The following is a 22,208-nucleotide window of genomic DNA, read 5'->3' on the forward strand; positions in this document are numbered from 1 at the left end:
CACAAAAGCACAGCAGCAGAGCCCTGGGGTGACCACAGAGATCAGATGTGGCTCCTCACTGCCCAAGGGCTGGCCCAAAGCCCTTCCAGCCATGAGCAGCAGTGCCTCAGTGCCAGCACAGCAGCCTGTCAGCCCACTAATCATGGGCCAGACTGAACAGCATCATGTGAGACACAGCACAGAGAAAACCACTCCTTCCATGGCTGCTGGGCCCAGGGAAGGGCTATTCAAATATCAGGTTTTGTGTGCATGCCATTCCCATGTGGTACCACTCCCCAGCTCCAGCATCCCATGATCTAAGTGATTTCCCCTTGCCAAAATCCCTGGGTTTTGTGGCCTGGAGAAGGCTCTGTGCCTTCTGGAAGGAGGGGACGATCCCAGAGAACACCCTGGGCTGGAAGGAGGAGACAAAGGGCCCACAGCTCATTTCCAGCACGTTTGGAAGGAAGCCCACCTAGAGCTGGCTCTGCTGAGCCAAGCAGGCCACAGCTGTCCTGCTGGCCACAGAAACAGAGGCACAAACAGCCTGGTGTCTGTCTGTCCCACCTCTGGCCCTGCCTGGTGTCTGTCTGTCCCACCTCTGGCCCTGCCACCTAAAGCAGGGCACAGCTTTGGTGCTGGAGCCACAGCAAAGTCACCTTTCCCATCCTTCCTGCAGGCTTGAGGGGAAAGGACCAAAGACAGAGGATCCTTGTTGGGTTAAAATCCATTCTGCAGGCAGTGAAAAAAGATTTTGTTGCCTTTCTCAGGGCAGCAGCATTCTCAGTGGGCCACCCAGTCTCTTTGGGGTAGAGCATCACCGCTCCTCCATCAACCCCCTCTGAAACTTTCCCAAAATCCCTCAGACAGGAGGAAGGCAGATCCCACACCACGAGAAGGACCAAAGAGAATAAACTGGAGCAATGGGAAGACATTTCAAGCCTCTGCTCCCTCTCCTTGCCAATCCATGGCTGTCCCAAGTCTCATTTAGCAACTCATTGCTCCTACCAGTTTGCTCTGATTCCTTCACTGCTTTTCCGGCACTTTACCTTAAATTGCCACGTTTTCCAGTACAAGGAGCTGGAATAGAGCCCTGTGAAAGCAGTGCTTCCCTCCCTGCTCCTCTTCCCTACTTCCACCCCAAATCTCACCCATCCTCTTTGCAGGGCTCTCCCAGAGAACGAAAACACCCAACTTCCCCCAGAGGAGACGATGGCAATAAAGAAAACCTTCCTCTCTCAGCTTCCTCCTGCTAACCCCCAGCTCATTGCCCATCTCTGCTCAGCCCCAGAGCCAGCTCAGCCCAGCTGCTTTCCGGGTAAGCAGCAGCAGCTCAAGGCCAGGGGAGAGCTGGGCACTGCTGGGTGATGCATTAAAGCACAGCTCCCTAAGTGGGTCACAGAACATCAGCCATTACCTTCCTCTTGTTAAGGAAAATGGCTTCATTATATTTGATGCCACTAATGGCATTGCTCCGCAAGAGGCAGCTGCAGCATTTCATCACTGAGGGATGTTGTCTTGCCCAAAATGGGATTTATGGCTGTGTCTGTCTGTGCAGTGACACAGCTCAGTGGCCAAGCACCATCAGCTGCCCCAGGACAGCTCAGAGCACACCTTGCACCACAACTCCAGCACTCCTCTGCTCTCCTGGCCTGCAGTGATTCTCATCTGCAGCCCCTCTGCAGAGCTGTCAGGATGCATTTCCCATCCCATCTCCATCCCTGGGTGTCACAGACATCTTTTATGGAAAATCCTTCCTTGGGTTTTTTTCCTCCTGAGAAGCTGGGAGGCCTCAGGGACAAAATGTAAACATTGATTATCTGCTGCTGTGGAATGCAACAGGTGCATCTGGGATTGGTCTCATGTGGTTGTTTGTAATTAATGGCCAATCACAGTCAGCTGGCTCTCTCTCTCTGTCCGAGCCACAAACCTTTATCATTCTTTGCTATTCTTAGCAAAGGTTTCATTCTGAGATGAAGCCTTTTCTTCTATTCTTTTAGTATAGTTTTAATATAATAATATTAATAAATATAAATAGTTTATATTATTAAATAGAAATAACTTATATTAATAAAATTTTTATATTAATAAATATAAAAATATATAGTAATATATATGATAAAATAATAAATCAAGCCTTCTGAAACATGGAGTCAGATGCTCATCTCTTCCTTCAACATAAGGCCCCTGTGAACACCATCACACCTGGGGTTGTTATTCCTCCCTGGCTGAGCCCCAAACCCCAGAGCCTCCCCCACCACACACCGGCACTGCCACACCTCCCTCACCTCAGGGATGCCATGGGGATTTTACCATTTCCCCATTTCTCCCGTGGGTTTTACAGTCTCGGCATAAATTTCCAACAGCATTCACAGAATCACAGAAATTCAAGGTTGGAAGAGACCTGTAAGATCATCAAGTCCAACCCATGTTCTAACAATTCAACTAGATCATGGCAGCAAGTGCCACATCCAGTCTTTTTTTGAACTCTTCGAGGGATGATGACTCCACCACCTCACTGGGTAAATGATTCCAATATCTGACCACTCTTTCTGTAAAATACTTCCTTCTTAATTCTAACTTGCATCTCCCTTGACGCAGCTTGAGACTGTGTCCTCTTGTTCTATCCGTTGTCGCCCGGAGAAAGAGACCGACCCCCAGCTCACCACAGCCACCCTTCAGGAAGTTGTAGAGAGTGATGATTCAGACTGGATTTTGGAGGTGCCAGTCCTACCATGGCTGCTGCAAGCACCAAAGCATGTTTTCGACATGATGAGATGTGACACACTGGATTTGTGTGAAAATAGTTCGTCGTGGACTTTAGAATTTTGTTTCCCCTGCCAAAAAAAATCTGCCCTAAAAATCATAATTTCCCTTACACTTCAGCCCAGTTTTATATCCTTCAAGGGTATGGAGCAAATTGTCTCAGCCTTCTCTCTGTTCCAATAAATTTCTGAGGTACAACTCATCTTACCCTGGTTTTGTAACCAGTAACTGGAGCCTGCATCCCAGTTTGGAGCCACCCCACCATCCCACAGCCTCAATGCTGTCTGCCACATCAAACAGGAGGAGTTTTCCCAAAAGATGAGAAAGGAAAGGCTCTGAGGAGCTTCAAACCAAGTCCTGCATGGAGCCATTTCAGTGCAGACCTGTGGTGATGGACACAGCCAGGTCCTGCCCAGCCCTTCCAGAGCTGGCTCTGCTCTGCAGCTGGAGAAGGGACAGGAGACAGGCAGAGCCCAGCAGGAAGGTGCAAGCTGCACCAAGGGCTGGATATCAGGAAAAAGTTTTTTACAGAAAAGGTGATAAAGTTCTGGAATGTTCTGCCCAGGGAGGTGGTGGAGCCACCATCCCTGGGTGTGTTTAACAAAGCCTGGATGTGGCACTGGGTGCCAGGGTTTGGTTGTGGTGCTGGGGCTGGGTTGGACTGGATGGTCTTGAAGGTCCCTTCCAACCCAGTGATTCTGCGATTCTGTGCGATTCTGTGTGTGATCCTGTGTGATTCTGTGTGTGATTCTGTGTGTGATCCTGTGTGATTCTGTGTGTGATCCTGTGTGATCCTGTGTGATTCTGTGTGTGATCCTGTGTGATTCTGTGTGTGATTCTGTGTGATCCTGTGTGATTCTGTGTGTGATCCTGTGTGATTCTGTGTGTGATCCTGTGTGATCTTCTGATCCTGTGTGGGCCCGTGATCTGGATGCCCTTACCTTGCAGTACTCATCGATGGGGATCAGCCGTTTCACCGCCACGTCGCGGATGTGGCTCCGGCGGAAGAGAATCTTCCCTGAAACACCAGAGCAGACAGGGACACGAGGTCAGCTCTGCACCCTTTGGGATCACTCTGTCAGGACCTCTTCCCTGCACCCCTTCTTGTTCCCAAAAGCACCATACCCAAAAAAAGCCCCCACACAGATTAAATACCTCATCAGAATCAGGCACAGTTCAAGTGCAAGGACATTCCAGGAGAGACAAGAGGAAACAGCTCCCAGCAAACTGCATCCCCCTGGTCTCTCACCAGTGATGAGGAGTATCCCCCACACAAATCACACCCCTCTGTTTGCTGCTGTGCAAGCCTGGGCTGGACAGAATCCCTGGCAAACACTGCAGGACATCCCTTGTCCCATTGTCCAGGGTGCCCAGCTCCAGTGTGGCAGCAGCCAAGCCCAGAGGGTTTTTCCCTGTGCAGCTCCTGGAAGCCACAGTGTCTGCAGCTCTGAGTCAGACCTATAGAATTTTCCTTCCTGTCTGGGGTTTATTTTTGTTCTCCATTAATGGGATCCTCTTGCCACTCCGTTTCCTCCCCTCTGGTTATGGTACAGGCCTCTTTCCTTTGAAGCCTAATGAGTCCTAAATGCTTCAAGCTGCTCTCTCAGAGAACAGCCTCCCTGGTTTAAGGAGACAAAAGCCATTAGCAGACAGTGAAACAGATCCCTGATCAAAAGGGTTGGTGCTGGCAGCCTTTCAGAGCACTTCCCAAAGCTCCAGGAACTGCTCTGCAACACCATCACCTGCAAAACTGAGCTTTGTGGCAATGAAGGTCCCTCAAGTTCCTCCTGGCAGCTCCAATACCACAGGAAAGTCCTTTCTGTGCCTGTTTGGGTTTCCAATCCCATCCCTGAACCCCAGGAGAGCAACAACCCCTTCATTTATCAAAGGGAAAGCCAGAAGCCAAATTCCCCTCACTGCACCCTTGCCAACCACATGAGAGCAGGGAAAAAGCCCCTGGGGAGCCACACCATGGCTTTGTCCCTCTGTCCCTTTTCCCTGGAATTACCGAATCCAGGCCCTGGATGCTACCAAGAGCAGGGCACAGGAAAATGGTCACATGGTTTTGGCAATTTGAAACCCAGGGCTGAGTCATTGATCAGAATGTGAACTCCAGGGCTGGGTGATTTATCCCAGTTTGCAATGCAGGGCTGGGTCACCCCCTGTGCCTCTCCCTGACTTGGCCAGGGGCTGCATCACGGGTGACTTGAGCAAGCTGCCAATGCATTTTTGAGAGAGATGAACTAGAGCCAAGCCAACTCCAGCTTGCAAAGAGCACGAGCAAGAACCTTCTGCAGAAGCCAAATCTCCTGCCAGGCTCAGTGAATGCTTTGGAACAGGGCTGGATCCACTCAGAGGCAGCTCCATCCTTGCCCTGCAGGGGAAGGGAGGGGGTCAGGCAGCTCAGCCCAGCATTGCTCCTCATTTCTCCTCATTTCTGGGCCCCTGGCAGCAGGGCTGGGACACTGATGGTGGGAAATGCTCTGATCTGCAGTGCATTCCCTCTCAAAGTGTGCCAATGTGACAGCGCTCACAGGGGTTCTTGGATGAGGGAAGAGATGAAGATCTGACTCCATGTTTCAGAAGGCTGATTTATTATTTTATGATATATATTACATTAAAACTGTACTAAAAGAATAGAAGAAAAGGTTTCATCAGATGGCTGGCTAAGCTAAGAATAGAAAGGAATGAATGATAACAAAGGTTTGTGGCTCAGCTCTCTGTCCGAGCCAGCTGACTGTGATTGGCCATTAATTAGAAACAACCAAGATGGGCCAATCACAGATGCACCTGTTGCATTCCACAGCAGCAGATAATCAATGTTTGCATTTTGTTCCTGAGGCCTCCCAGCTTCTCATCAGGAAAAATCCTAAGGAAAGGATTTTTCATAAAAGATGTCTGTGACATGCCAAGAAGAGCCAAATCTGGCAGCCTTTGTGACAAAATCCCCCTCTATTCAATCTTCTCCTATTTTGAGGGTGGATAGCCCGGAACAGGGGATTTCTCTGGGAAGATTGGGACCAGCACCCAGGCTGGAGCTCCACTCCTTGCCCTGAGCAATTATTTCCCATCTGGCAAGAGAATGATCAAGTTTTGCCTTTGCATCAGCAATCCCAGCATGTTTGCTGCTGAGGATTGTGCCTGAATGATGATTGCTAAAAAGATGAATGGATCACACCAGTTCTGCTGGCAGAGGTAAGGAATGGCTGTTCTGGTTCTGGGCCTGCCAAAGTGAAATCACTGCTGAGTGGGTAGGTTACAAATGGCTGAAATAATAAGCTCTGGGTGTGGGAATATTGAAATGTTTAACAAACATATGCTAGTGAGTAATAATAAAAAGAATACAGTTTGGGGGAATAAATTCATCACAAGCGATCTTAAATTAGCCCAGGCATGGAGCATGTGAAGCAGCAGGAAACCCAGCTCCTCTCTCCATTTGCTCTAGAGCTGGTATTTTTCAACAAGGAAGTTTATTTTCTAACAAAAAAGCTGACTTTAATCAAAAAGCCTAATTAACATAATTGCAGCCCCTTCAGTGCTGCCAAATCCAGCAATAGAAACCCTTGAGTTGACAAGCAGGAGAGAGCAGGAAACCCCTTCCCTTCTGCAAGGGAGAGGTGGGCAGCCTGCAGCATTTCCCTGGGCAGGTTTGCCTTGGCCCACACCTAAATCTGGGAATTTAGGCAGAAATTTCAGCAGAAATTCCAGTAGGGATTGCTGTCCAGTGGGGCTTTTCCCATGGCCCAAGACAACAAAGCACAAGTGTCGCAGACATCTCTTCATGAAAAATCCTTTCCTTGGGATTTTTCCGCCTGAGAAGCTGGGAGGCCTCAGGAACAAAATGCAAACATTGCTTATCTGCTGCTGTGGAATGCAACAGGTGCATCTGTGATTGGTCTCATGTGGTTGTTTCTAATTAATGGCCAATCACAGTCAGCTGGCTCAGACAGAGAGTCCGAGACAGAGCTTTTGTTATCATTCTTTCCTTTCTATTCTATTCTTAGCTAGCCATCTGATGAAATCCTTTCTTCTATTCTTTTAGTATAGTTTGAATGTAATATATATCATAAAATAATAAATCAGCCTTCTGAAACATGGAGTCAACATTCTCGTCTCTTCCCCAATCCGAGAACCCCTGTGAACACGGTCACCCACAAGGGAGCACAGGAGACTGAGGGGTGCAGACAGCACCTGAACAATGCTGCAGCTCCAGGGGATGGCTCCCCCCTCCTCATTCCCAGAACTCTCTCCCTGGTGCTTTTCTGGCTGCTTCCAGAGCCTGGAAGGATGCTCAGGCAGGTCCTGGCAGTGCCCAAGGCCAGGCTGGACAGGGCTGGGAGCACCTGGGACAGTGGATGTGCCCTGCCCATGGCAGGGTGGGTGAGGTGACCTTTAAGGTCCCTTCCAACCCAAACCATCCCATGGCTTCACATTCCAAACCCATTTTCCCCTCCCAGCGCTGCTCCTGCCCCAGGATGAGCAGCACCAAGGACAAGAGAGGTGAAGGGGGCAGCTCTGCTGGGGATGGGTTTCCATCAGCTGCAAAGGCCAGAGCTGCTGCAGGCTCCATTTGCTCCAGCTTCCCTCTCTTGTCACGATGCCAGGAGCCAGAAATAATTAGATTTTCTTATTTACATAGATAATGTCATGCATGAGCAATGAGCAGCGAGGCTCCATCCCTGCTGGCAGCAGGAATTCCCTCCAGCAGGAAGTGTGCTAAAATCCACTGTAAAAACACCCTGAAAATGCACTGTCCTTCACAGAAACAAACAAAGCTGGAGAGAGCACGGACATTTATCACCCAGGAATGTGTCAAACAAGTTGATTTTGGAAAAAGGCAGCTGAGATAAGGCTCCAACACACAATGGCTGTGCAAGCACCCACGCTCCAGAATGTGCTGCCTGCTTTTTCTGGACTTTAAAAACCTGTTAATCCCTACAAAGGGAAAAAAATGCTCCAGTGAAGGGATTCTGTCTGGCCATGAAAATTCCTCTGGTGCCAGAAAGGATCTGTTCCCCAGGAGGGGAAGAACCAAACTCCTCTGTGGGTAATCAAGGCTCATTTGCTTTATCTGATTGATCCAGAGCAAAAATTGATGGAGCAGGTCTTAAAGTGGGGGCTGGAAAAAAATGCAGCCAGGTCCCCATTGCCTCAGGTTTCACTGGGACTGAGCAGTGTCAGGAACCTTGGGGACAAGGCTGAGCAGGAATTTGGGTCTCCAGCAGTGTGAGCCAGAGCAGGGAGGTGACAGGAGGGGTTAATCTGTCCAAACAAACAAAAACAGGGACACAGGGCTCTGCAAATGGTTCCCTCCTCCTGGGGGAATTATCCAGGCAGAGCTGGAGCTGTACTGGAAGCAAGGAGATAGGAAAAAAACAAAACCAAAACAAACAAACAAACAAACAAACAAACAAAACCCCACAAAAAACAAAACAAAAAACCCCAAAAAACGAAAAAAAAAAACCAAAAAAATCCAAAACCACAAAAAACCCAAAAAACCCACAAAAAAATCCCCCCAAAAATACACAAACAAACAAAAAAAAACCCTAAAAAACAAACAAACAAACAACCCCAAAACACCTCAAACCCCCCCAAAAAAACCTCACCCCAAAAAAATTCCAAAAAAACAAACAAAGAAAACCCCCAAAAACAAAACAAAAAAAAATCCCTCAAAAAATACACAAACAAACAAACAAAAAACCCCCCAAAAACCAGGCAGAGGGACTTTAAGTAGCCAAACAGTGGAGCCAAAGGCTGGATGTGCAGCAGGCTGAGAACCCCAAACACCCCCAGGGCAGCCCAGCCCGAGCCAGGCAGGGATTCCAGGGGTGGAAAAGCAGCTGAAGGAGTCCCCCCCTCCCCATGGAAAGAATTCACTCCTCTGCACCTTCCAATCACATCCAGCCCTTCCCCAGCACGGGTTCCAGGCTCGCTTCAGAGCAAAGGCAGCCCTGGATGCACACACACGTAATGAATCCCAGCCCCCGGAGCTGCCAGCCACTGCTGGCCTGGCAGATGGGGTTTGCAGGATTCTGCACTCTGCAGGGGCTCATCCTGCCCTGAAACCTGCTGCGGCACAGATCCCACCTCATCAGAGCACAAAATCACAACGAGGACCCTTGCCCCATCTCCAGCTCACAGGGAGATGCAACAGCACTGAGCAAAGTCAGGAACCAGAGCTGGCAAATAGATGAGTTTTTGTAGAAAGGGTTAACAGCAGGCTTGTTAGCTAAAGGAGTAAGAAGAAGCTAAGAAGCAAGAAAAAGCTGATAAAGAGCTCTTTTTAAAGTTGTAACTAAAGAGACTGAAAGAAGTGAAGAATTGAAGAAAGATAAGAGAACTTTGCAACTATATGAAGAATTTTTAAAAGTTAGTTGAAGTCATTGTAACTTTCACCAATAATGTTGACTTATTGTAGCCAATAGTTAAAGTAGAAGAACCACAAACAATTAAAAAGTGTATAAAAAGTCAGCCACGTTCAATAATAAAGAGTTGCCATCTGAGACTGCTTGTGGTCTCTGCTTTGTGTCATGACTGCCTCGACAAGCAACAAGTTTTCTCCCGTTGCTCTCACAGAGGTTTTGTGGGGAGATAAAGCACCCTCACAGTTATGCTGGGAATTATGCTGGCCCCAAAGCTCAGAGCTCAGCCAGGCTGATGGGCTGGGGAGGGAGCAGAAAGCAGGGCTAATTCTGCTTTTAAAAACAACCTCCCCAGCCCCTCTTTGTCCTGCTCCCTTCACTCAGAACCTCACTGTTAAATCTTCCTGAAAAGCAATTTTACAGCCAGAGTGAGCTCAGCCTCAGGCAAGCCCTCCTTGCTGGGGCTCACGTTTCCAGGCAGGCAGGCAGGAGAGCTGGCCAGGAGCTGCTCCAGCCCCTGGGGCTGCAGGGAGCCTGGAAAGCTCCACGTTCCTCAGCAAAGCTGTTTCCTGAAGGATCTGGCACAGCCCTCCCAGCTGAGCTCATTTGTTTGCTCTGCTCCTCCTCTCCTTTCTTTCCTTCTTTCCTGGGGTCTCCATTGCCCTGTGCCAAGGTGGCACCTGGGGTGATGTCCCAGCAGGGCTCTGTCCCTCTGTCCCTCTGTCTGTCTGCAGCTGCCCAGAGCCCTGCCAGGGCACAGCTGGTGCCAGCCAGGGGCTGGGTGCTGCCACAGCTGCTGCAGCACCACAGAAAAGCTCTGCCAGGGGCTCGTGGCCAGCTAAGAGAGCTCAAAAAGCACTTCAGATTCCCCTCAAGAGCTTTCCAGGCACAGAGCAGGAGCACTGCCAGGAAAATCCAAACACCACCAGGCTCTGCTCTGTGGGATGAAGGTGGTGCCAACACACAGAAAGGGACAAACCCTGGCCCCAAAGCTCAAAGCTCAAACCCTGGTCCCAAAGCTCGAGTCCTGACCCCAAAGCTCAGAGCTCAAGCCTGACCCCAGAACTCAGGCCCTGGCCCCAAAGCTCAGAACTCAAGCCTGGCCCCAAAGCTCAAAAGTCAAACCCTGGTCCCAAAGCTCTAAATTCAAACCCTGGCCCCAGACCTCAGGCCCTGGCCCCAAAGCTCAGAACTCAAGCCTGGCCCCAAAGCTCAAAGCTCAGGCCTGGCTCCAATGCTCAAGCCCTGGCCCCAAAGCTCAGAGCTCAAACCTGACCCCAAAGCTCAAGCCCTGGCCCCAAAGCTCAAGTGCAGCTGCTCTGCTTTGCAGGACCCAGCTCTGTGGCTCCACACGAGCTGAAGGGGTTTTGCACTTATAAAATCCCCTCCTGAGAGCATCACAGACCTGCTCAGAGAGGCCAGAGCCTGCAGAAATTTCCCATAAAAAGTCAAATCCTCAAGGCAGGCGCTCACAAAATGAGGCAATGCAGAGCCAGCAGAGTTCCTGTGGGCTGGGGTTGGGATGTGGGGCAGTCCTGGAGCTCCTTCCCATTCCAGGAACCCAGCCTGACACACAAACCCTGTGACACCTCCCCAGGTCATGGTGCTGACCCTGCTTGGGACACTTTGGGGTTTGTGAGGGAGCCAGAGCTGCAGGAGGAGCATTCAGCAGGACAAAGGGGGTTTGGGGAGGTTGTTTTCAAAAGCAGAATTCTGGAGAGCTGCAGTGGCCACAGGGCTGGTGCTGCTCTGCAAGGGCTTCCCAGCAAGCAGAGGGCTGGCAGGAAACCACAGCAGCCAAAGCTCCCCTGCTAATGAAACTCAGATGCTCCAAATGGGACTGGGAACAAACTCCAACATTCCCAGAAGCTGAACAGAACCTAAACCCCAGCAAGTCTAGGGAGATGGAACCACCTTTGTGCAGAAAACCAGTCTCAGGCTCACCTGGATGGCACCCTGGGCTGAGCGACACAAAGCTGGGGGTCAGCTGGCACAAAACTGCTTGTCATCTGTAGCCATGATATTTTCTGAAAAATCCTTTCCTTAGGAGTTCTTCTCCTGAGAAGCCTCAGAGGAAAAGAAAACCAATAATTATCTGCTGCTGTGGAATGCAACAGGTACATCTTTGATTGGTCTAATGTGGTTGTTTCTAATTAATGGCCAGTCACAGTCCAGCTGTCTTGGACTCTCTGCTCAGTCACAAGATTTTATTATCATTCCTTCCTTTCTATTCCTTGCTAGCCTTCTGATGAAATCCTTTCTTCTATTATTTTAGTATAGTTTTAATATAATATATATAATAATATATACTATATAATATATAATGTGTGTAATATATATTATATATTATATATAGTTTTAATATAATATATAAAAGAAAATGTTTATAATAGATAATATATAATAAATATATATAATATAAATAATATATATTATATATAAAATATATAATATATATAATAAGCATATATAATAAATTATAATATACATAATAAATCAGCCTTCTGAAACATGGAGCCAACATTCTCATCTCTTCCCTCATCCTGGGACCCCTGTAAACACCACCACAGTCACCCCAAACTGGGAAAAGATTCCAGTAAGGAATCAGGCTCCAGGACAGACAGCAAATTTTAAAAGAGCCTTCCACCTTCCCCCCCAGGTGAAATCCTCTTCAGAAGCAGAGCTTGCCACCCTGCCCCTGGGGAGTTGTGGCTCTCTGAGCTGTCCAGGGGCAGCCACCAGGAGCCTGCAGGACAAAGGCACCACAACCCCAGCTCCAACAGCACCTTCCCCCAAGCACAGCCTCTGCAGCTGGCACAGCCTTTCTTTTCCAGCAATTTCCACCCCCTTTTTTCCCACAGTGGAAATCCCAGTGACACGTTTCCGAGCAAAGGGAAACCATTCCAACACCAGGGAGAAACAAACACTGGTGAGCGCGAGCAGCAGAGCTCTGACCAGGCTTCCCTCCCAAAAATAGCAGAGTTCTGGTGGGAGTTTTCTGCAGAGCACAAATCCAAATTTTCCAAGTGATGGCCTTTGCCAATTTGGCTTCCATCTCTCCCTGCTGGCAGGAGCATTTGTACAGCAAGAACTTTTCTGCTGTAACCCCAGGTGAGCTTTTCTGCTGTTTCACTAGGTGAGCTCTTCTGCTCTAACCTCAGGTGAGCTTTTCTGCTCTAACTCCAGGTGAGCTCTTCTGCTGAGCTCTGCTTTTGCTGAAGTTACAATGCCAGGACAAGCCAGAATCACAAACCCACACCAGATCCTCTTGCTCAGAAAGGAGTGGAAATTAAATTATTTTCTATTTCTTTTCCACAGCACTCAGAGCAAAGCAAACCCCACAAAGGCCTTTATGTTTCCAGAAGAGCCAGGAGGCAGAGCACAGCACAAAGAGCTGCACTAAACAGACCTGACAGCCACTGGAAGTGATTATGGTGCTGTGACATTCCTAAATATCCTCATTAGCTGCTGGGGGTGGGGGTAAAGACAACTCTGTGCTTACAGAGACTCCCCACAGGCTGCTTATTTTCCCAAGGCACATTAGGGCTCTTTTTTCCCCCACAGCAGCAATCCCCACACCACAAAGTGCCCCAGATTATCACATCTGCTCTCTGGGCATAAAACCACTGGTGCTGGACAAGGCACAGAACTGCTGGCTTTGAGCAGGGCAGGAAGCCAAGGCTGAATTCCACATTCTTTCCTCCTCTCTGGTGTCCCCTGGAGCTGCACAGGACAGGCAAAGCAGAGTGGGAGCAGTTCTGGGGCTTCCACTCAACAATTCTGGAGGTTCATTGTGTTCACAGGGGTCTCAGGATGAGGGAGGAGATGAGGATCTGACTCCACGTTTCAGAAGGCTTGATTTATTATTTTATGATATATATTACATTAAAACTATACTAAAAAGAATAGAAGAAGAGGTTTCATCAGAAGGCTAGAAAAGAATAAAAAAAGAAAGAATGAATAACAAAAGCTTGTGGCTCAGACAGAGTCTGAGCCAGCTGACTGTGATTGGCCATTAATTAGAAACAACCACATGAGATCAATCCCAGATGCACCTGTTGCATTCCACAGCAGCAGATAATCAATGTTTGCATTTTGTTCCTGAGCCCTCTCAACTTCTCAGGAGGAAAAATCCTAAGGAAAGGATTTTTCATAAAAGATGTCTGTGACAGTTCAGAGAAATCCTTGGGCTTCCACTCAACAATTCTGGAGGCTCACAGAAATCCTGGAGGGTTTAACACCCAATGAGCACACTGCTGACAAATCTGAGGTTTTAAAGGACACACTGCAGGCCAAGAACTCAATGCTGCTCAGATGGTGCAGGGGATAGGAGGTAATATCTGTGTATTCCCACACATGTGTGTGCTCCCAGTCCCACAGAGCTCCTGCCATGCCAGATCCACTCTGGATCCTGCTGGAGCCCCTGTCCTACCTGGCAGAAAGGGGATGATCCTCTGCTTGGGGTCCTTCTGGCCTCCTTCCATGGGGAACTTGTCCAGCATCTGCATCTAGGAAAGGAAATGCAAGAGAGGTGAGGAAGGTCAGGGATTCACTGGCAGGACACAAAGCACTGCCCAGGGAGAGGCAGAACACAGCAGAGACTCCAACGCTCCCTCCTTGGGAGGAGGAGGAGGAGGAGGGAGATGCAAACTCTCCTTTGGTTTCCCCAGGGCATGGGTGTGAAGTGTCTGCCAGGATTTCTGCAGCTCCCTGGTGCCCAGGTGCTGAAATGGGTCTGGCTGGAGCTCTCTGCCTAAAGAATTCACATTTATGGAGGCACTGCAGACAACCTGCCCAGGAAGTGTCCTGAAAACCTGGAAAGTCCAACCTGCAGCAGTTACACTTTTTGTCCTTGGATCTCTGGGATAAATTTATTTATCCCGAAGCCTGGGATAAATTATTGAGCAACCTTGGGGGCACTGGGAGCAACCTTTGAGACACTGGGGCATTCCTGGAGGCACTGGGGACAGCCCTGGAGGCACTGGGAGCCCTCCAGCCCCTGCTGCAGCCCCAGCCGAGCATCCCTGGCTGCAGATCTCCCTGTGCTCAAGGCAGAGCTGCAGGCTGTGCTGTCCCAGCAGCACGTGCCTGTGCTGTGCCTCTGGCCAGATCCCTCCCCAGCCATGTGATCCCTCCAAAGCCATCCAGAACTGCAGCCCAGCCCATCTCCAGCTCCCTTTGTGCCCTGCTCAGTGTGGGGACCCTTCTCCTTGCTCCAGCCCAGCCCAGGGGCACCAGTACCACCCCCAGACCTGCACCATGCAGCCTGCAAGGAACAAATTGCTCTTTTTTTCCTTGCTGGAAGGAGGAAAAGGGATTGCAGAGTGTCTGGAGCAGCCTCTGGCATGGCCAGGAAGAGGAGGAGGTGGGGAAGGAGAGGGCAGGGGGGATCCCACGGATCCCAGCCAGCCTGGCTGCCACATCACCCAGCCCTGGAGGAGGCACAGCCAACACCAGCCCAGCAGCTTTGCTGGCCATGAGCCTGTGGGAAGAACTGCTGAAAACCTCACTCCAAGCAAAACAAAGCCAGAGCTGGCTGTGAGCACGGGAGGCAGCTTGGGATGGCACATCCAGGAGAACAGAGCCACAGAAACACAGCCTGGGCTGGGGGATCCTCCTGAGCTGCACACACACACAAAAAACAGAGAACAGAGCAGAGAAAGAGGGAAAGAGCAGAGGAAAAGAGCAGACACAGAGGCAGGGGATGCCAGCAGAGACAAGGGAGAGCTGGCAGGGCTCCAGGCTCTGGGCTTCCCTCTGTGTCCTCCCTGTCCTGCAGGATGGGGATGCAGCACAGGCTGTCACACTGCTCCTGCCAAGGAAAGCAGCTCCAGCTCTGCAAAAGGGATGGGAAAAGGGTAAAAGTGCAGCAACCCCACAAACCCTGGGGGAGGGACACAGGGACAGGCAGCAGAGGCTGCTCTGCAGGTTCCAGTGCCAGATTTTCCACGTAGGGAGGCAGGAGGGTGGCATGGGGGTACTCCCACAAATTCTCTTTGCAGCAAAGGTTCCTCTCCAAGCCCCAAACAGGGCTGCTCCCATCCCATCCCATCCCATCCCATCCCATCCCATCCCATCCCATCCCTATACAATATATAATAAATATAGAATATATAATATATATACCTTCCAATATAATATATAATATATAATATATAATATATAATATATAATATATAATATATAATATATAATATATAATATATAATATATAATATATAATATATAATATATAAATCCCATCCCCAGAGGGCCCAGCCAGGCTCCCAGGGACAGGGGCAGCCAGGGCAGCAGAGATGCAGCCAGACACCAAACACAGCAGAGCACACAGGGGCCAAGTCCTGCTCTCAGCAATGCACCCAGCCAACCCAGGGAGAAAAAAACCCCCAGCAACAATTAATCTATTGTTTCTCCCCTTCCAAGATTATTTTTAAGTATTTCTGACAGAGAAGGAGAAAGAAAAAGGCTGGAGTGGATGAGTTTGAGGAATTCTGGTGTCTGCTATGACAGGGAAGCTCTGTATCCCATTTTTCACTGACCCTCTGCAGCAGGGAGAGGGATCCCAGGCCCTGGAGCCAGGGCTGGGGCACACAAACCCCAGTGGGGGCTCCAGGCCAGGCTCCCACACCAGCACAGGGCACATTCATCCACATTTATCTGCACCACCAACTAATCTTATCAGTGAGCTGTTTTCCTTAGGCAGGAATGTCTGGGCAGTGAGTCTGGAGCGAGGCAGACTCTGAGAACTCCCTGTCCCCATCCCGAGCTGTCCATTACCAGGGAAATACAGGAAAAACAAACCAGGATAACCCCCCAGGAATGGGCAGCCTGGAAAAGCAGCTTTGTACCAGCAGGCTGGCAGAGAGCTGCTGCACCAGCAGGAAAGCCCTGAGATAAAATCCTAATTAGAGCAATTAGGAGTGCTGCAGGGGATGCTGGGGACAGGGGAGCGTCCCTGCCCAGCAGGATGCTGGCAAGCAGAGGGTTTTGCCCCAAAAAGGAGCTGTGGAGCAGTGCCAGGGGGGTTACAGCATGCACACAGGGTGACCCCAGAGACCTGAACCCTGCACAGCCCCTGCAGCAGGACATGGCATTCCCAGCTGTGGGAACTCAGGACATCCCTCTGGCTGTGCTGGAGTGCCAGGACCCTGCCAGGGGCTCAGAGACCTTGGAACAGAGCCCAGGACACCTGTGCCTTTGATTTAGCCCTTGGAAAAAACAATTCCAACAATACCAACCTTATATGAAGAATTACAAGCCACGGAAGTTTAAGCAGAATGAGAGTGAATTTATCACAGGGTGAAAAATAGATTTTTGGAGGTTTTAGAACGGGGGTTCAGGGGGAAAGATGGAGGAATCTGTGCAGCCTTTGTCCTTCTTCATGGCCTCCATCTTCTGGGTGATGGTGGCACTTTTGGATTGGTTTAGAGTAGAAGCTCGGTGTCTAGCATAGGTGATGGGTGTTGGAAAGTAATTGTAAATATTGTACACGTAGTTTTTAGTATAAAAAGATAACACTGCCCTGGGAGGTGGCACCAGGGACCCTGTGTGGTCACAACCCACGCTGGGATTTGGGGATTTGCTCTCTTGGCTGGCAGAGGCTCAGCCTCAAACCACATTACTGCTGCTCTGTGCTCCAGCAGGGAGAGCTGCCCCAAGCCCTGGTACCCAGAGAGAGCAGCCAGCAGGGAAAAGGGCAAAAAAGGAGTTCAACAAAAGGAGTTCAACAAAAGGAGTTCAACAAAAGGCTCCCCAGTCTGGGGGCAGAATCACAAGAGGCTCTTTGTGAGAAGGACAAAGTGCCGTGGAGCAGGGAGGAGCAGGGCCAAGGCTGCTCCCATCCCATCCCATCCCCAGCTCCCCAGAAGCCATCCCTGCAGGGTGAGCTCAGAGGGGACAGCCCTGCTCTGCCACCCTGACCCCAGCTGGCCACCAGCACCAACTGGGGCCACCAGTGTCCCACTGGGGAGCTGGGAAAGGGACACAGCTCCAGGCTGGGAACCAGGGACCTCTCAGAGTGCTCCTGCAGATCAAAGCACTGGGATCAGCTGGTTTGGGAAAGCTCTGCCAAGCAACAGTCTGGGAAAGGGAAATCTGGGCAGCAGCTCACAGGCTGTTTAGTCTCTCTGAGATGCTACAAGAGGCACCTTCCCTGCATCCTCAAGGGCTGTCTGAACAAACAGAGGGTGAAAAAATCCCCACAGCAGCTCAGAAGACAGAGAGATTAACAGGGAGCAAGCTCAGATCCCAAATGTGTGCAATGAGACAAGAGAAATGGGCAGGAACTGATGCCCAGCAAGTTCCCCCTGAACTCAGGGAAGAGTTTGTGCCCTGCTCAGTGCCCAGTGCTGGGAAAGGGCTCCAGTGACACCAGCACTGGGCACTGAGAAGGGCAGAAACTCTTCCCTGTGTTCAGGTGGAACTTCCTGAGCAGACCCTCGGGGTCTGCAGTGCCCCTTTTTCCATCCCTGCATTGCCCTGGAGCTGCTCTTGGTGACATCACTGTGAAATCCTCCCTCATGTGGGGACAAAAATCCATCAATATTGGCTTTTCTGCTGCCTTGGAGCATGGGACAGCAGGGGAAATGGATGGTTTGGGTGCTTAGCAAGAAGTGTGATGCAAGAAGAGGGTCATGAGGCTGCTGTTCCTGCCCTGAGCTCGTGCTCAGCTCAGACTCTACCTTGTCCTGTCTGGATCCCTTCAGCTTCATCGACTCCCCCTGCAAGGGCAGGACCAGCCCAGCTCTCCTTTCTGTCTCCCACTCCCACCCAAGTGCACGGATGCACTCCTTGGGTGTGTGGGTGGTGCTCAGAGCAGTCTGTGCTGCACCAGGAGCATTTAACAATAGAACATTTAACAACAGAAACAGGTCCTGGCCATTTCACTAAAAATCCCCCACTCTGGGACACAGCACTCCTTCACACTGATTTACTGCTCCCCATCCTCAGCCTCTCCTCAGGCAGCATCAATCAGATCAAACTGGCTCATTTTGGAGCCAGACCTGCTGCCACATGATATAAATTGCAGGTCCTTCCTACAGCAGAGTGGCTGCGTTGGATTGATTAAAAGCACGTGGAGATGCTGGGTCTCACTCAAGCCAGAGCCACAGAACCTCAGCAAGCCCCAGGGCACAGCAGGAACCTCCCCAGGGCCAGGAGAGGGGCCCTGGCAGGAGGGAGGAGCTGAATTTCCAGAGCTTTTCCAATAATAAATATCTGGGGAGTGCAAGGGCATCAGCTCACCCTGGCTCAGGGAGAGAGGAACAGGAAAACCTTCAACCATTGCATCATGCAAGGGCTCCCCCCAAAAATCCACACTGCATTGTCAGCACAAGCCCCCAGGGATGGAACTTTTATCCTGTCCATCTTTTTGGCTCGTTCCTCTCAGGATCAGAGCCTGCCTGGGATGTGCTTCCCCAGGGCTGGCAGGGCTGTCCTGCAGCTGCTCTGCCAAGGCTCCAGGGAGAAGGAGCCATGGGGTGCCAGGAGGGGTGAATGGGCACAGAACAGGCTCAGAGCCAGCCCTGCTTTGCCCTGGGTGCAGCTGGAACAAGGCACCATCCCAAGGGAACGGGGGGAGAGGGACTCACAGCCAACTGGGCTGCACTGGGAGAGGGGCTTGGAACAGAGCAAGAGCCATGGAGAACTGCTCCCAACCTGGAATAAACCAAGAGCCATGGAATGTTGTTCTCAGCCTGGAATAAGCCATGGAGAGCTGTTCCCAACCTGCAGTAAGTCATGGAATCCTGTTCTCGGCCTGGAACAAATCAAGAGCCAAGGAGAGCTGTTCCCAGCCTGGAATAAACCAAAAGCCATGGACTCCTATTCCCAACCTGGAATAAGTCAGGAACCATAGAGAGCTATTCTCAACCTGGAATAAATCAGGGGTCATGGAGATCTGTCCCCTGCCTGGGATAAACCATGGAGTCTTGTTCCCAGCTAGGAACAAACCAAGAGCCAAAGAGAGCTGTTCCCTCCCTGGAATGGGCCATGGACTCCTATTCCCAACCTGGAATAAGCCACGGAGAGCTGTCCCCAGTCTGGAATAAACCAAGAGCCATAGAGTGCTATTCCTATCCTGGAATAAATCAGGGGTCATGGAGTCCTGTTCCCAGTCTGGAATAAGCCATGGAGTCTTGTTCCCAGCCTGGGATGGGCCATGGAGAGCTGTTCCCAGTCTGGAATAAACCATGGAGAGCTGCTCTCAGCCTGGGATAAGCCACAGAGTCCCATTCCCAACCTGGAATAAGCCATGGAGAGCTGTTCCCAGTCTGGAATAAGCCATGGAGCTCCCAGCCCTGCCCCAGCCAGGCTGTAGCTCAGGGATGTGCAGCTGATCCCGCCTGCCCAGCCCTGCAGCGTGTCCTGGCTCTCTCCTGGCTCTGGGAATGCTCCCCCAGCCCCATCCAGGGAGCTGATGCCAGGGCAGCCCCAGCTCTGCCAGGCCCAGGAGGTGCCAGCCCAGGCCGGGCTGAGCCCCTGAGCTGCCCTGGCTCTGGGAATGTGCTGGCTGCTCTGCCAAGGGCTGGAACGCTATAAATGGGAGACATTTGGAGAGAGGAAACACAAAGGAGCCAACTTTTAACTAGGCTGAAGTGCACTGGGCTGTGCATGCTCTTTGTGGAGGAGAGTGCTGAAGGTCTTTGGTGCACTGCTGGAAAAACACTGGCTCTTCCTTCTGCAAACAGAAAAAGGCCTTATTTAATGGAAAGTGTTTTCTCCTGAGCTCCAGGATGGGAATTCACTATTCCTGCCCTTGTGCAAGGGGTGTTGGAGCCCCTGGCTCTGAATGCAGCCTGGCCACAGTTGCTGGGGCTCTCTTGGAGGAAGCTGTGGCTTCTCCCCTGCCCTCAGTCACGCAGGGCCTGTCCTGCTCCAGCTGCCTGAGAGAGAGACAGAGATCCTGCTGATTTATTTCTGTGGGAGGCTGAAACCACCGAGCTCACTGCACACGCAACTGCCCAGAATTGTGCTGAACTCCATAAACCCTGGAGCGGGGGAAAAAAAATAAAAAAAAAAAAATCCCCAAAGTGTTGAAATAAGATTCCTGTTATGAAAGAACTGTTGAGAGAGCCCTGTTTACTGTGCCTGGACACAAAACCTGTTTACCATGCCTGGACACAAAACCCTGCCTGGCTCAGCTGCCACAGGGCTCTGCCATCAAAGAGGCCGCCCAGAGCAGGAGAGGGGATCCAGGCTGGCATTGCCAGGGCAGGAATGGCTCAGGAGAGGGGATCCAGGCTGGCATTGCCAGGGCAGGAATGGCTCAGGAGAGGGGATCCAGGCTGGCATTCCCAGGGCGGGAATGAGACAGGACAAGGGGATCCAGGCTGGCATTCCCAGAGCAGGAATGGCCCAGGAGAATGGGGATCCAGGCTGGCATTCCCTCCTGCTGGAGCCCAGGAGAATGGGGATCCAGGCTGGCATTCCCTCCTGCTGGAGCCCAGGAGAATGGGGATCCAGGCTGGCATTCCCTCCTGCTGGAGCCCAGGAGAATGGGGATCCAGGCTGGCATTCCCAGGGCAGGAATGGCCAAGGAGAAGGGATCCAGGCTGGCATTTCCTCCTGCTGGAGCCCAGTGCTTGCTGCTCTCTGCCCTCCACATCAGGAGCATGAAGATAACACTCACTTCATCTCTGAGCACTCCTGCCAGGAGCCTGGGGTAAATAATGGAGGAGGAGGAGGAAAAAGTGGAGGAGGAAGGGAAGGAGACAGAGGAAGGCAAGCTCTGAGCTCACAGTAATGGAAGCAAGAGGCTCATTTTAATTTTTCAAGCCTCCAAGTGCCTGGAACAAGCTGATGAGAACAATTCCTCTTTGTGTGCCAGCTCCAGCCTTCAGAGCCCATTGAGTGTGCTGGATTATCCAGAGCCTCTCAGGCTCCCTCAGAGCCAGACTCCCCCCTCTGCCTGCCTCTGCCTGGTGCCTGTGTGCACACAACAGGTGAGGAACCCCTCCAGGAGCACCAGGCCCTGCTCCACACGGACATGGCAGGCACAGGCCACTGCCTGCTGCCAATTCTCTCATGGAAGCAGGCAACACTTCAACAGACTATTTATTTTCTGGTGTTGCACACCAAGCTGCTGGCCCCAGGGCTGCAGGGCTCGCTCCAAGATGACACAGCTCCAGGTGGGTCAGAGCTGAGAGCTTCCAGCAAAGAACCTGAAGGAGCTGTTGAACACATGGACAAACAAGAGAGCTGGGAAACACTGGATGGATGCACAGACAGACAGGAATGGGAGGGAGAGCCAGAGCCAATTCTAGAGTTGTTCAAATTCCCAGTTTTTCTGTCCCTGAATTGTGCAGGGAGCACGTTTAGCCCAGCCTGTGCTGTGTCTCCAGGCCTGGCCTCAAAATGAAAGCTCTGAGCAGAGAAGCAGCCACAGAACCATCATCATCCTCAGGGGCTGAAGGGTCTGACTAAAGGGGAAAAGCCTTGGGGCAACCTGTGCCAAAGAGGGGGACCCTGAAACATGCCAGGGGACAGCCAGGGGGTCAGGCTGTGCTCAGGGAACAGGGACAGGGGGAGAGGGAACCTGAGAGAGGCTCAGGGTGGGCACAGCAGGAATTTCCCCATGGAAAGGGGGCTCAGGGCAGGCTCAGGGTGGGCACAGCAGGAATTTCCCCATGGAAAGGGGGCTCAGGGCAGGCTCAGGGTGGGCACAGCAGGAATTTCCCCATGGAAAGGGGGCTCAGGGCAGGCTCAGGGTGGGCACAGCAGGAATTTCCCCATGGAAAGGGGGCTCAGGGCAGGCTCAGGGTGGGCACAGCAGGAATCTCCCCATGGAAAGGGGGCTCAGGGCAGGCTCAGGGTGGGCACAGCAGGAATTTCCCCATGGAAAGGGGGCTCAGGCACTGGCACTGCCCAGGGAGGGTTGGATCCCCATCCCTGGAGGTGGCACTCAGACTCTGGGCTGGGGACAAGGTGGGGATCAGGCACAGCTTGGGTTTGATGGTATCAGAAATGTTTTTCCAACCTCAGTAATTTGGGATTCTGAGAATTCAAACCTCAATAATTCTGGGATTCTGAGAATGTGGCTGCAGCCAAAAGGCAGAAGATGCTGAGGACATGGACTGGGGCTCCATGGGGGCTGGCAAGAGC

The 22,208-nt window shown here is 51.2% G+C and overlaps 1 protein-coding gene across 2 annotated transcripts in view; it reads right to left on the bottom strand.

The window, feature by feature from the left end:
* The window catches only part of SH3PXD2B (SH3 and PX domains 2B), a 61,620-nt gene that overhangs the window by 25,952 nt on the left and 13,460 nt on the right, over window positions 1–22,208 (bottom strand). For both annotated transcript variants that reach the window (XM_059483982.1, XM_059483981.1), the window contains exons 3-4: window positions 13,540–13,615; window positions 3,687–3,763 (exon numbers count right to left, since the gene is read on the bottom strand). In XM_059483982.1, the coding sequence (XP_059339965.1) occupies window positions 3,687–3,763; window positions 13,540–13,615 (153 nt within the window). The remainder of the gene's footprint in view (window positions 1–3,686; window positions 3,764–13,539; window positions 13,616–22,208) is intronic.

The sequence above is a fragment of the Ammospiza nelsoni genome, chromosome 16, assembly GCF_027579445.1.
Source record: "Ammospiza nelsoni isolate bAmmNel1 chromosome 16, bAmmNel1.pri, whole genome shotgun sequence".
Lineage (NCBI taxonomy): Eukaryota > Metazoa > Chordata > Aves > Passeriformes > Passerellidae > Ammospiza > Ammospiza nelsoni.